General features: G+C 36.9%; 1 protein-coding gene across 5 annotated transcripts in view; it reads left to right on the top strand.

Moving 5' to 3' along the window:
• The first annotated feature begins 3,995 nt into the window (after positions 1 to 3,995).
• The window catches only part of ECT2 (epithelial cell transforming 2), a 65,217-nt gene continuing 54,862 nt past the window's right edge, over positions 3,996 to 14,350 (top strand). For 2 of the 5 annotated variants that reach the window (XM_008073726.1, XM_021706827.1), the window contains exons 1-10: positions 4,047 to 4,208; positions 4,814 to 4,893; positions 4,999 to 5,091; positions 6,585 to 6,767; positions 8,526 to 8,615; positions 9,379 to 9,486; positions 10,358 to 10,431; positions 12,343 to 12,473; positions 12,638 to 12,753; positions 12,857 to 12,919. In XM_008073726.1, coding sequence (XP_008071917.1) covers positions 4,064 to 4,208; positions 4,814 to 4,893; positions 4,999 to 5,091; positions 6,585 to 6,767; positions 8,526 to 8,615; positions 9,379 to 9,486; positions 10,358 to 10,431; positions 12,343 to 12,473; positions 12,638 to 12,753; positions 12,857 to 12,919 — 1,083 coding nt within the window. In that variant the 5' untranslated portion in view covers positions 4,047 to 4,063. Of the gene's footprint in view, positions 4,209 to 4,813; positions 4,894 to 4,998; positions 5,092 to 6,584; positions 6,768 to 8,525; positions 8,616 to 9,378; positions 9,487 to 10,357; positions 10,432 to 12,342; positions 12,474 to 12,637; positions 12,754 to 12,856; positions 12,920 to 14,350 lie in introns of all 5 variants that reach the window. The other 3 variants (XM_021706828.1, XM_021706830.1, XM_021706829.1) reach the window with 3 other exon arrangements.

Here is a 14,350-nt window from a genome sequence, read left to right as displayed (position 1 = left end):
GTCCGCGGGAAGTCCAGCTTTGGTTTTCGCATGGTGAAAGGAAGGCAGTCCCCAGCTCCTCCCGGGCCGAGAGGGGCGCGTCTTGGGGGTTAAGGGCGCTGCCTCTGGGCTCGGCTGGGCTCTGAACCCTTGTCTTACCGCTTCCTCGCTGTGTGACTTGGGGGAAGCTGCTTCACCTCTCTGTTCCTAGGTTTTTTCAGCTATGCGACGAAGATAATAATGGCACCTGCCTCAGAGGATGGCTGCAAAGATGAAATAAGTGCAAGCAAAAGGTTTAGGGCAAGGTCTGCCGCGTGTTAAACGTTAAATAAATGTCAATCACGACCCCACCCGTACGTTCAGCGTTGCATTTGGGCCCATCATCCCGGAAAATAATCACCTAAACACTTAAGTGAAAGGAAGCCTAACGTGAAGATTTGATTAAATGACATATTTTATCTGGGAGATAAAAAGGGGGTATGTGTTATATAGTGCGTTTAGTCAGAAACTCCTTGAGTTTGTTCTTGGGGGAGAAATGAGCTGTGTATGTAGATTTATGAACACTGATCTTACTGTGTTAAAGCGTCTGGAATACAAGAATGTTAAAAAAAAAGTGATCAATGTATTTCAGTTTGTAACCAGGCTGTTGGATGTTAGTTATGTCATCAGTTTACCATGCATCTTTCTTTCTATACATTTTGAAGCTGCTTTGGCAATACATTGATCATATACAGGTTATCAGAGAATTTAAATTACTCATCGCCTGTTTTGGTGGTCTTTAAAGAGGGAAGCATAGGAGAAAAACGTAGACATTTTCAAACGGTATTTTTGATTTAGTAGAATTTCTCTTCCTCCACCTTGAAACAGGTTAGTTCATCTCTTAACTTACTGATTAATTGATTGATTGAGTCCAGATCTTTGTTCCCTAGGCTAGGGTACAGTGACACCTTCACGGCAGCTTCCAGCTCCTGGGCTTAGGTGATTCTTCCTTCTAGCCTCCAGAGTAGCTGGGACTACAAGCATGCACCACCACACTGAGCTAATTTTTTGATTTCTTTGTAGAGATGAGGTCTTGCTGTGATACCTAGGCTGGTCTTGAACTGGCCTCAAGCAGTCCTCCCTCCTGGGCCTCCTAAAGTGCTGGTATTACAGGCATGAGCTGCCTTTTTTTATTTTTTAACATTCTTTTAAGGGGACTTTGAATGAAAACCTATTTAGAACGTTTACTTTTTAATTGGAAATGGTTGAGTTTCGTAGAAGAATTAAGTCACAACAAAAAAGCTGGTTAGAACTTATCACTGATTCCAAATTAGGACTGTATGACTATTGGTGCACTCCTTTGGAGAGCCTTAGAATAAATGATTGACATGGATTTATGGTGAGGCAATAAGAAATATCCAAATTGTGAATGTTATATGAAGGGTAGTAGTCAGTTTTCACTGACACCATATGTTCAGTCTTCATCACAACTGGATTTGAGTTGTACTGCTGTGTCTGTTTCACTTTGCAGAGCTGGAACAGGAAGCTGAGTTGCCTGACTTTAGAGTGTGTGACCTAACAACTGTGCTCGGTCTGTTTTTGTTAGTGTGCATATTTTCACAGTCCTTATCACCAGCCAGAAATGATGTATGACGTTGATGATACCTGTTTCTCCACAGTACATAGTTTATTTAGTTAATTATTTATATGTTGTCCCAGGCTGGAGTGCAGTGGCGTGATCATAGCTCACTGCAGCCTGCAGCCTCTGGCTCCTGGGCTCCAGCAGTCCTACCCATTCCCCCTACCTTCAGAGCCTACGACCACAGGTGCACACCATCATACCTGGCCAATTTCTTTTTTTTTTTTGGTAGAGCTAGCTGTCTCACTATGTGACCTTGTCTGGAACTCTTGGCCTCAAGCCATACTGTGCCCCAGCCCCTCAACGTCCCGGGAGCACAGGTGTGAGCCACTGCTCCCAGTCCATCATACACTTTAAACTAATTACTTTGCTAAGAATTTGGAAGAAGGTGCTTGTATATTTTATTAACATGAAGAAGTAGAAAAAGGGAAAGTAGATCAGACATGTACCTCTAGATTAAAGGTGGGACCTCCTCTTTATATTTGCCTAATATTTTAGAAGTTTACTTCAAGGTACTCAACAATATGAAAACTGATGAAAACCTACAAAACTTTTTATTTTATTCTTTGCGTGCCTAACTTTTAAACTCTTAAATTCCAGAAAACTGAAAGGGTCATCTTTCATAGTCCAGAGTTATATTGGCACCAACCAGTGCATAACTGTCTTGTCAAATCTTTTTAGGGGAGAGATTTTTTAAAGTTCTATAGCAATAGTGACAAAGGAGCAGCCCAATTATACACGAGCGGTTCAGAGACATAAACAGAGGACAAGTCAAGAGTGGTGGATTCAGGGTTGGAGGATGAGCTGTGTGTAGTTGAATGCTGTTAAATGCAAATAGAGGCTGGGCTCTGTGGCTCAGCCTGACATCCCAGCACTTTGGGAGGCCAAGGCGGTGAATTACCTGAGCCCGGGTGCGGTTTGAGACCAGCCCGGACAACTTGGCGAGACCTTGTCTCTACAATCAATCGAAAATTAGCCGGGCGTGGTAGCGGGCGCCTGTAGTTTCAGCTACTTGGCAGGCTGAGGCAGAAGGATTGCTGGAGCCCAGCAGGTTGTCGCTGGGGTGGCCGTGAGCGTTCCTCTGCTCTCCGGCCTGGGTGATGGAGTGAGACTCCAACTCAGAAAAAAAAGGCAAATAGGTGTGAAGTAAATTATGATTTCAGTTTGAGAAAAGCTGAGGAGTTCATTGTTCCTGTTGCATCGATTGTATAGGGACTGGGCGAGTTACAGGTGATGAGAATGAATTGTAAACTTGATGATGCATTTGGACTTGGTCATGTAAGGAGGAGTACTCCTGAAAGTTGTTAAGCAGGGAAATGATGTGGTCACATTTGTTTTTGGGAACATACCCCTGAAATCCATGTGGAGAGTGATTTCTGAAGAAACCGATGATGTTGGAACTATTGAATTAGACCAAGTGACCATTGTGACATTGGGTTTAGAGAGGAGGGGCTGCGTCCCAGAGATGTTTAAGATGGAATCGATAGGAATTTTGAGGAGGGAGAAGGTGGTAGAGGAAAAAGTAAGGATCGATCCCAAGGTTTTGGCTAGGGTTGTTGGGGGAGGGGTGCTGTGGTGGTGTTACAAACTAATATAGGAAGACAGATGGGTTGGTTGAGGGCAAAGGTGTGGAAAGAGGGAGACAGGATAATATTTATTACTACATCTTGAATGTTTACTGTGGGGGGACAAAAAAACCCAGAATTGTCTTTCAGAGGGTGGGCCCCCTTTAGTACACTTGGAATTTTTCCTCAGCATCCAACAGTCAAACACAGTCTAGAAGTTTTGAGGGGTGTGCATCACAATGTGCAGAGAAACATCTGAGTTGTGCGAACAGGTGACTGGTTCTTCTGCCATGACAGCACCTGCCCATACCATGCTGAGTGTTCAGTTTTTGTTCAAAAACAGCGTGACCCCCATGTCCCACCCTTCCTTTTCACCCGCCTTCACCCTGAGAGATTTTTTTTGTTTCTCTGATGAAAAAAGTCCTCAGTGTGGAAGAGGTGAAACAAAAAAACAGCAGGAGCACTAAGAGGCATCAAAATTGATAGTTCAAAACCTGTTTTGAATTGTGGAAAAAAACATCTCGGTATATTGCATCAACCAAAGAGGACTCTGAAGGTGACTGTAGTTTAAACTTGTAAAATAAGTACACTATTTTTTAGAAATGAATTCTGCATTTTTGGGTCCCCTTTCATATGTCAGGTAGTGTTCTGTGTGTTTTTGATATGTTGTTTTTTTTTCTCTATTCCTGTGAGCCAGGTATTTGTATGTTTATTTTACAGACAAGGAAACAGGCTCAGAGAAGTTAATGACTTTCTTTGGTTCAGAATTAAGAAAAATATACTTTAAAAAAATTCTAGATATAAAAGTCGAACTTCTAATGCTTATCTTTGCTCTGTGGTCATGTTTATTTTTATTTTTGTTCATATCTTATTTTTTAGCCAATTTAGAAGAATACAAATAATGGCTGACAATACAATGTCTGAAAATAGTATATTAGCAGTCACTACTGGGAGGACTGACTTGGTGGACTCTTCCATTTTTGATTCTAAAATTACTGAAACTTGCAAGGAAAATTTACTTATTGGATCTACTTCATATGTTGAAGGTAAACCTATTATCTGCTGTAAAACTGAAAATCTGTTTTAGTCCTAAGTTTACTGACTTGTGACTTTATTATAATTTAATTGTAATACAAATTGTTATGGTAGAGTACATGTATTAAGTAATTATTGTTGACAGAATCCCATTACATGATGTAGATTTTCTAATTATCATTTGGATTCATGCTTCACAACTTTGAAAAGGGGGAGACATCTTAATGTTGGGAATTGCTTTTTTTCTGTATTTGAGGGTCTATCTGCAACATTGTTAGCTGAAATTCATGACTGGTGAGGTAGAGTCACTTCTTCCCTGACCACTTTGTAACTGGGTCTTTACTAAAGTTGTATGCACTGTTGGAGAGGATGGCTAAGTTAGATAGTACTTTCTTTGGTTAGGAGGAATGCTGATGTTTGTATACTCTGCTACAATGTATGTTATCTTTCTCTAAAGTGATATGTTGCCAAATATTTTTCTAATAAGTTGGGAATTAAATCATTTTAATTATAGAGAAAGTTTTGATCCCCTCAAAGATAGAAGGCATACTAGATATAGCCAATAGAATGATGTTAGTACCTGATAAACATACTGAAATGTTTTAAATTCTAACAGAAGAAATGCCTCAGGTTGAAGCAAGAGTGGTATTGGTTCAAGAAGCTGGAAAACAAGAAGAACTTATAAAAGCCTTAAAGGTATGGAGTTTTAGTTTTCAGTTTTTTTTAAAGCTATTTTTCTTCCATTAGTGTGTAAATAGTGCATAGCTTTCTTAATCTCATACTTAAGTCTCTTTTCTACAGACTATTAAAATAATGGAAGTCCCTGTTATAAAGATAAAGGAAAGTTGTCCCGGAAAATCGGATGAAAAGTTAATAAAAAGTGTTGTTAATATGGTAGGTCAAGTATCTCATCGCATGTGGCATGCTGCACTTCCTTTGATTATATTATTCCACTTTATGGTGATTGGAATGAGGCATGAGGTGTGTTTTGTGTATTCTGAAGCTCAATGGATAGAAACTACTTTATGCTTGTTTTTAAATTTTGGTGTTTCTGATACCTAAAAAAACTATAGCATATATTTTAAATAATGCCAGCTATAATATAAAACTTCATTATTAACTTTAAATGACATAAAATGTACAAAGATCTAATAATTTTCTTTAAACTCTTTAACTTCTTCGTCCTCATTCGTTTTATATTTAGTCTAAATTTTTACTGTATTTCCAAAATTACAACTCACAGCAGTTGACAATCATCAGGGACTTTGCCTTGGCATATGAAATGCATCTAATTCTCTAATCCAGCTATTTTAGTTTGTTAGGGCCTTCAGAACAACCTACCACATACTGAGTAGCTTAAGCAATAGAAATTTTTTTCTCACCTGTTTTAGTTTCTCTTGAGGCCTTGTCTTCTTGGCTTGCAAATGGCCTCCTTGCTGTGTCCTTACCATGCCCTTTCTTCCGTGTTTGCTTGCATCCCTGGTATTTCTTTTGCTTGTCCAAATTTTCTTTTATGAGGATACCAGATTGGATTAGGGCCTAACCTGATGACATTTACCCTTAATTACCTCTTTAAAACCCTTATCTCCAAATATAGACATAGCCTAACGGCTTCAGTCTTCATTCTAGGTTAGGGCATCAACTTGAATTTTTGAGGTATGCGATTTGTCATAATAACCTTGCAAATAAAATTCAAGCGATTTACTGACCCATTCTTTTTTCCTCTTTTTTAAAAATACAATAGTTACATAGGTATATATGGCAGTCATATATTTTTTATTTTTCATGGATATATAACATAAAGTGTTAACTACATGTAACTTTGCCTTTTTATATCCTATATTTGCCATGCTGCAACTGCCTGCATATTGCATATCTGTCTCTTGTTTCTCATATATCTATTGAAATGATTATGTTAACCTTTCTTTTTGTAAGTATTGTGTGCAGTGATTTCTTATTGTGGAGATCGTTAAAGTTGTGCAAGAAGAACTATACATGTGGTATCATTTTCTTGGTCAGAATAAAATATAGTGGATATCTTTCTAATGCATCCTACTATCGAAATGTTTGTACTTTAAAACTTTAGCATTCTAACTTTAGGGAATATAATATGCATACTGCATGATTTATAATGACTTAAGTATTACGCTTCTATAATACTGATCTTTACAGTTTAAGATTTTAATTTGGAGATGTATGTACAGGTGTATATAAAAATGTAAGAGAAATATGGTTGTTGACTATTAAGTGTAATGCTGATTATTGTAGTATTTTTAATATAAAAATAAACATGTTGACACTAAATTGATTTTTAAGCCTTATTTAGAAAATCAGATGAATTATTTGATATCATTTTTATTTCTAATAACTATATGAAAAAAATCAAGGAAATTAAAGTACACTTTGTAAAGATGGAGTCAGTGGAAGAATTTGAAGGTTTGGATTCTCCAGAATTTGAAAATGTATTTGTAGTCACGAACTTCCAGGATTCTGTCTTTGATGACCTATACAAGGCTGACTGTAGAGTTATTGGACCACCAGTTGTATTAACCTGTTCACAGAAAGGAGAGGTAAGAAATAAAACACATTTATTATGACTTAATGAATTTTAGTTACCGGAAAGTTCATAAGCAGAAAAATCTCATTAATTGTTGAGAGTATGAAATGTTTAGAATAGGAATAATAGTGGCTATTCCAATGTAATTCTTTAATTTTTCCTGTTGTAAACTTAAGTAGTGAGAAACTGAGGCCTTTGAAGTTAAACAATAACAACTGTTAATGTGTATTATACAGAGACAGAGACACATACTCCTAATGCTGCAATGTCTTAGAAGAGATAATTTGCTTGAACTTGGGTTCCACAAATGTACACATATACATAAACTTTTATTGTCTTCCACACAGAACAGGTGCCACATTTTTATTTTCAAGTTACTCAGCAACTTTTACTGCATGATTTAAAATTAGGAACATTGTTTCAGCTTTTTGTTTTTCTATAGCATTTCAACATGAGTTGTTGAAGAGTTAGTCCCTATTTGATTTTGTTACTGTTTTGCCTTATTCACTTAAAATTGCTTAGGTAATTGTGCCTCTGTTGTTATAGATGCTAGTAATAAGCACATGATAAGCTTTGATGCTCTAACTTTTTGATTCAGAGGTATGACTTTCAAAAACCAAATAAACTTTCAAAGATCACAATTGTGAAAAAGAATTGTTTTGCATAATATTGGGAATCTAATATATTCTTTTATTATTATTTTTAACCATTCTCTGTCTTTCACTGTTGAGTAAATTATTTACTGAATATCTTTATTTTTTTAGCTTAAAAATTGGAATCATATTTGGTTTAAGTATATGTATTATTATTATTATTATTATTATTTGAGTTGGAGTCTCACTGTGTTGCCCAGACTGGAGTGCAGTGGCACGCTTTTGGCCACCGCAGCCTCTGCCTGCTGGGCTCTGACAATCCTTTCGCCTCCGCCTTCCAAGGTAGCCGGAACTATAGGCATGCCTGGCTAATTTTTTATTTATTGTAGAGACGAGGTCTTGCCAAGTTGCCTGGGCGGGTCTCGAACCCGCAGGCTCAGGCAATCCACTCGCCTCAGCCTCCCAAAGCGCTGGGATTACAGGCTAAGCCACCGATCCCGGCCAAGTATATGTATTGTTAATACTCAGTGTTTATTATAAAATGCCTCTACCTGTTTTTTAATACCATTAATTGAAGTTATTTATAATAGAGTATGAGTCTAAAATCCTTCCTTATAGACAGTACTTCATATGTGTCAGTATGTTTTGGAACAAAAAGTTTGGATATAACTTTTGTTTGTTTGTTTGTTTGTTTTGAGTCAGAGTCTTACTCTGTCACCTGGGCTGGAGTGCAGTGGCATGCTCACGGCCACCGCAGCCTCGACCTGCTGGGCTCTGGTGATCCTTCTGCCTCAGCCATCCAAGTAGCCGGAACCACAGGCATGTGCCACCATGCCCGGCTAAGTTTTTGATTTATTGTACAGATGAGGTCTTGCCTTGTTGCTCAGGCTGGTTTTGAACCTCTCCCCAAAGTACTGGGATTACAGGCTTGAGCCAGCATGCCCGGCTTATGTTTAATTTGCCAGTGGTAAAATGTGTTTGGATTATGTATTATAATCATGGGAAATATTTTTATTGTGAAACTTGAAATCTGTTGAGGTTTTTTTTTTGTATATTGAAAAATTCCAATAAATCTTTTAATTGAGAAATGACAAGAGGGATGTATCTTTAACTTGAGAAAATTATGTTGTATTTTCTACTAAAAAGAAAGCTTACAGATTTAAAATTGTATTTTTCAGCCTCTGCCATTTTCATGTCGTCCCTTGTATTGTACAAGTATGATGAACCTAGTACTATGCTTCACTGGATTCAGGAAGAAAGAAGAATTAGTAAGTATTATAAAACAAATTCTATTCCAATAATGATTTTTCTAAAAAAAAAAATTAAATTGGCCTTTTTTTCTTTTTAGTATTATGGTTTTGATTTTAAAATATTGAAGGAGAAAATATTAGGGTTATGCCAGGTTTGAAATTTTGTGAAGAAATGAATTCTGAAGAGCCTTGTAAAAAAAAAAAAAAAAAAAAAAATAGATGTTTTATCTAGGATGACTGGGATGAATTAATGGAAAAGTTTCATAACAGTCTGTTCTGTTTGAATGTCCTATGAAGTATCATATCAGAACATATTGGTTACTTAAAATTTTTGTTTACATATTGTAATTTTTTGTTATGTAAGTCTAGCCTTAAAGTATTCTATTGCTCTAGGGAATTCCTAGAATATTCTTTCTTTGGCTCACGGTATTTTGCGTGTCGGAATTAATGGGTATTACTCTAATTTTGTGGTAAGAATCTTGTGATATAACCCGGTGTTAAAAAAATTAAAAACCAATATAGTTAGGTAGTGTGAAAGCCACGCTTAATTAGTTTTGTGTGATTATCTTTACCGAGTTCCTCTCTGTATAATTTTGCCTATGTCAGTAGGCAAACTAATCTTTTTTAATGCTTTATTGATATGAAATTTAATGTCTGTATAAAAATCCTGTATGTACCTCATAAATAGAAAGTATCTAGTAAATGCTAAATGAATGCTAAACATAGTTTAAAATTTTGTTCAAATTAATCATAAAGTCAATGTTTAATTTTTTCCTTTGAGGTCAGATTGGTGACATTGGTTCATCACATGGGTGGAGTTATTCGAAAAGACTTTAATTCAAAAGTTACACATTTGGTGGCAAATTGTACACAAGGAGAAAAATTTAGGGTATGTAGACTTGGATATTTTTGTATATTTTAATATAGCACTATTTTGGGGTGAATTTAATAGCAACACTCTTATGTCTCTCCCACACTTTATTAAGGGTCAGAAATTCAAATTGTGCTATGAGTATATTTAGTACAAATTTTAAATCATAAGAGTAGTTAAGTTTTAAAGAAGGCAATGCAACTTGAGTTAGGTTTTGAAAGATGTGTAGAATTGTAGGGGTTGGTAGCTGGATAACATTATAGGAATTGGGGGAGCAGATATTTCACTCTTGTCTATGTGGTTTTTATGAGAACAGACTGTTCTTATAAAATGGTTCTAAGATTTAACTTGTGAATTATAAAAGAATAGTAGGAAGTACTTTTATTAGGATTGACGTCTTAGTTTAAGATTGTAGTTGGATAGCCTCACAAGAGTTTAATCATTTGTTCTTAACCTCCCTCAGTGTTTTTATGTAGCAAATGGTAAAATATGGTACTCTTGAATTTGTCCTAAATTTTTCAACTTGTTTCTCAGGTTTTAGTGACTTAGATGTTTTCTTCTGTAGTGCTGTCTTGAGTCAGTACTTCCAAGGAAGTAAATGTATAGAAAGAAGAAAAAAATAATTTAATAAAGATGAATTTAATCAACTTCAGATATATTTTTATTTAAAATAAGGAAACAGTTTGGATACTGTGGAACTTGTTTTAAAGTTATTTAAACCTGTTATATGATTGAATGACAGTTTTTCTGCTAATTTTACATTTTGTTATAAAGCAGAAAAATGATGATCTAAAACCGTATTTAAAAATATATAAATAATTGCTTAGAATTTCTTTGGATGCAGCTATATAAGGGGAAAAGTTATTGTAATTAATGTTCATATTTTTAGGTTGCTGTGAGCCTGGGTACTCCAATTATGAAGCCAGAATGGATTTACAATGCTTGGGAGAGACGGAATGAACAGTAAGTGTTTAGAAATGCAGTAGTTCATTATGTGAGTTAAACATACTATGTTTTAAAGGTAAATCCATGTGCTGAAAAAACTAAATTCATAGATGTATAGAAAAAAATGAATTCAGTTGAGGTAGCTTAGGGAGTAAAATCTAGGGATACCAGCTGGACATGAAGACTCAAGCCTGTAATCCCAGCACTTTGGGAGGTAGAGGTGAGAGGATTGCCTGAGCGCAGGGATTGGAGACCAACCTGGGTAACTTGGGGAGACCTTGTCTTTATTATAAATCAAAAAATAGCTGGATGTGGTGGTATATGCCTGTAGTTCTAGCTACTGGGAAGGCTGAGGCAGAAAGATCACCTGAGCCCAGAAGGTCAAGGATGTGATGACTGTGAGCGTGCCACTACACTCCAGCCAGGGCACAGAGTGAGACAGACTCAGACTTAAGAAGAAAAAAGAGCTGGACTCGGTGGCTCAGCCTGTAATCCCGTGCCTTGGGAGGCTGAGGTAAGTGGATTGCCTGAGCCCGTGGGTTCGAGACCCACCTGGGCAACTTGGTGCGACCTCATCTCTACAATAAATCAAAAAATTAGCCGGGTGTGGTAGTGTGCGCCTGTAGTTCCAGCTACTTGGAAGGCTGAGGCAGAAGGATCGCCGAAGCCAAGCGGCCACTGCACTCCAGTCTGGGCGACAGAGTGAGACTCCAACTCAAAAAAAGAAAAGAAAAAAGAGCAACAGAGTTAGAAAAACATTATAAAAATTTGAAAGAGGCCTGTGGTATCTTTGCATTTTACCTTGTGAAGTAATTTCAACTATCATACGCATTCTAAAATTCTTAGATAATAGCTTAATAAATAAATCTGCATATTTGGATTTTGTTACATATTTTTAAATCTTATGTTTGTTTGGTTACATTTTTATTGGTGCTTGCAATTCATTACTTTGTTTTGCTAAACTTTCCAACCTCGCAGTTTGTTGATCTGGAGCTTCTTTTTTTTTTTGAGTTGGAGTCTCACTCTGTTGCCCAGACTGGAGTGCAGTGGCCGCTCCCGGCCACTGCAGCCTCGACCTGCTGGGCTCCGGCGATCCTTCTGCCTCAGCCTTCCAAGTAGCCGGAATTACAGGCATGTGCTACCATGTCCGGCTGAATTTTTGATGAATTGTAGAGATGAGGTCTCGCTGCCCAGGTGGGTCTTGAACCCGCGGGCTCAGGCAATCCACTCACCTCAGCCTCCCAAAGGCGCGGGATTACAGGCTGAGCCACCAAGCCTGGCTTGGAGCTTCTTTATTACTTCATTGAAACTAGAGAACCCCTGGAACATAGTGCATATAAAATTTTAACTACAGAGCAAGGATTTTTTTTTTTCTTTTTTTTGAGTCAGGGTCTCATTCTGTTGCCCAGGCTAGTGTGCAGTGGCATGATCATAGCTCACCCCATCCTCGACCTTCTGGGCTTAGGTGATCCTCCTGCCTCAGCCCCTGGGTAGCTGGGACTACAGGTGCATGCCACCACGCCTTGCTAATGTTTTGGTTTTTTTTTTTTTTGGTAGAGATGAGGTCTTGCTATGTAGCCCAGGCTAGTCTCAAAACTCCTGGGCTCAAACAATTCTCTTGCCTTGGCCTCACAAAGTGCTAGGATTACAGGTTTGAGCCACCATGCCTGGCCCAGAGCAAGGATTTGAATCTCTTGTAAAGTTTACCTGTGCTCACATTTTGTCATATGTTACTTCCGGGATGACTGAGGACACGTCAATATTTTTTTTAACTGAAGTTTTTGTGAACATTTTAGGACCAAATGTAAAATATTTTGAATAAATAGATTATTCTAAGACCTTTAAATTTACTGTAGATTTATAAATTGATATACCTGTTATTTGAATTTAACTTTAACTTGTTTTAGAAGAGTTTATTTTGTTTTTTAGGGATTTTTGTGCAGCAGTTGATGACTTTAGAAATGAATTTAAAGTTCCTCCATTTCAAGATTGTGTTTTAAGTTTTTTGGGATTTTCTAATGAAGAGAAAACCAGTATGGAAGAAATGACTGAAATGCAAGGTAAAATTTAGCAAAATTAAAAGTTATCTCTTTGCTAGGCTTGTATATTATATATTATTTGCTAGACTTGTTTAATTACTTCCTGGTGAATGTACCCCTTTATAAATTTTAAGTTTGGAAGTAAGTAGTATGACTTATTTATGCTTGTGTGCATTTCTCTTTAGGAGGTAACTATTTACCAGTTGGAGATGAAAGATGCACTCACCTTATAGTTGAAGAGAATATAGTAAAAGAAATTCCATTTGAACCTTTGAAGAAACTTTATGTTGTCAAGCAAGAGGCAAGTAATTCTAGAAGGAGATTGGTTTTTTTAAACATAATTAGTAGCTTCTCTGATTAGGTACGTTTAAACTCTTTATTAAAATGTTTTTTCCCTCACATAGTGGTTCTGGGGAAGCATTCAAATGGATGCCCGAGCTGGAGAAACTATGTATTTATATGAAAAGGTATGATTTTTACCCTTTAGTTATTTGTTCTTTGACCTTGACTGTATGAAAATAACACTTTTCTATCCAGAAGGTTTAGAGAGCATTTTTAAAATTAGTGTATGTGTTATCTTTTACATCATGTTCAGGAGTTTCAGAATAATTAAACAATTGAATATGGAATAATATTCTTAATTTTTGTGGATTTAAGTGGTACTATTCAATGTAATATGTGTATTATTTTAGTCTAATATGTATTTTTCTGTGCTAATTTTTGAACAGTAACATCCCTGTCTTCAGAAACTTAGAACCTTTTTGCAAACAGTTACAATGCAGAATGATATGTACTACAATGGGGTAATCTATTCTAGGTAACCTTGTTCTTTGTGAAAGACTTGAGTTAGGATTAAAAAGGGCAGGTAAATGTTGAGCCAACTTACTAGGCTAACTAGGTAAGGGCATTTGTTCGTATGGCAGTTGGTAAGGGATATGAAAGATTGAGAGTACATTAAAATAGCAAGTGTTTTAGCATGGTTTTAAAAAGGTGTATAGGAAAGAAGGCCAACAGATAAAACTTAATAGGTAGAATCAAGAAGTTTTAACTTGTTAGTAGATTTTATCCCATAAGCATTGGGAGTCATTGAAGAACATTAAGGGGAGAGATGTCATTAAAAAGATGACTTTAAGAGTATAGAATGTAAGGCCTTGGTGTCATTTCTCACATGTGTAATCCTAGCACTTTTGAAGTCTGAGGCAGGAGGATTGCTTGAGCCCAGAAGTTCAAGACTAGCCTAGGTGATGTAGTGAGACCTTGTCTCCACAAAATAAAAAAACTTAGCCAGGCATCATCACATTCCTGAGGTACCAGCGATTTGGAGGCTGTGATGGGAGAGTCACTTGAGCCCAGGGGTTCGAGGATGTGGTGAGCTCTGGTCGTATCACTGCACTACAGCCTGGGAGACAGTGAGACCCTGACTCAAAATAAAAATAAAATAAAGTAGAATGCGGTCAAGGAAAATCCAGCATTTATGATGGATCTCAGTGAAGAATGATATCACTCACCAAAATGGCATGAAGGTATAGAAACAAGCTTCGAGGGAAGGTTTGCTTCTGTTTGGGATTTAATAATTTTGAATGGCGTATTGAAGATGAGGTGTAAAATCTAAATAGGTACCATATTGTGCTCTCCTCAGACTCTTCTGTTCCCAGTGTAAAGTTCTTACCATAAAGCTTAAAAAATATTCTGTAGATTTACAGAGAGAACTCTTAAAATCAAGTGTTATTCAGCAAATATTGGAGAACACTGTGTCTAGGCACTGTGCTAGGGATACAGTGAACGGAATATGAATGGTCCATGCCCTCATGTAGTTTGTGGCCTAATGAAGTAGACAGCGAACAAGCTTACAGATGAAAATGTCATGATGATAGTGCTATGAAGAAAAAAAATGAGGT

This window comes from Carlito syrichta, unplaced genomic scaffold (genome assembly GCF_000164805.1).
Source record: "Carlito syrichta isolate Samal-C Ts95f unplaced genomic scaffold, Tarsius_syrichta-2.0.1 Scaffold316037, whole genome shotgun sequence".
Lineage (NCBI taxonomy): Eukaryota > Metazoa > Chordata > Mammalia > Primates > Tarsiidae > Carlito > Carlito syrichta.
This window is presented reverse-complemented; position numbering and strand designations above follow the sequence as displayed.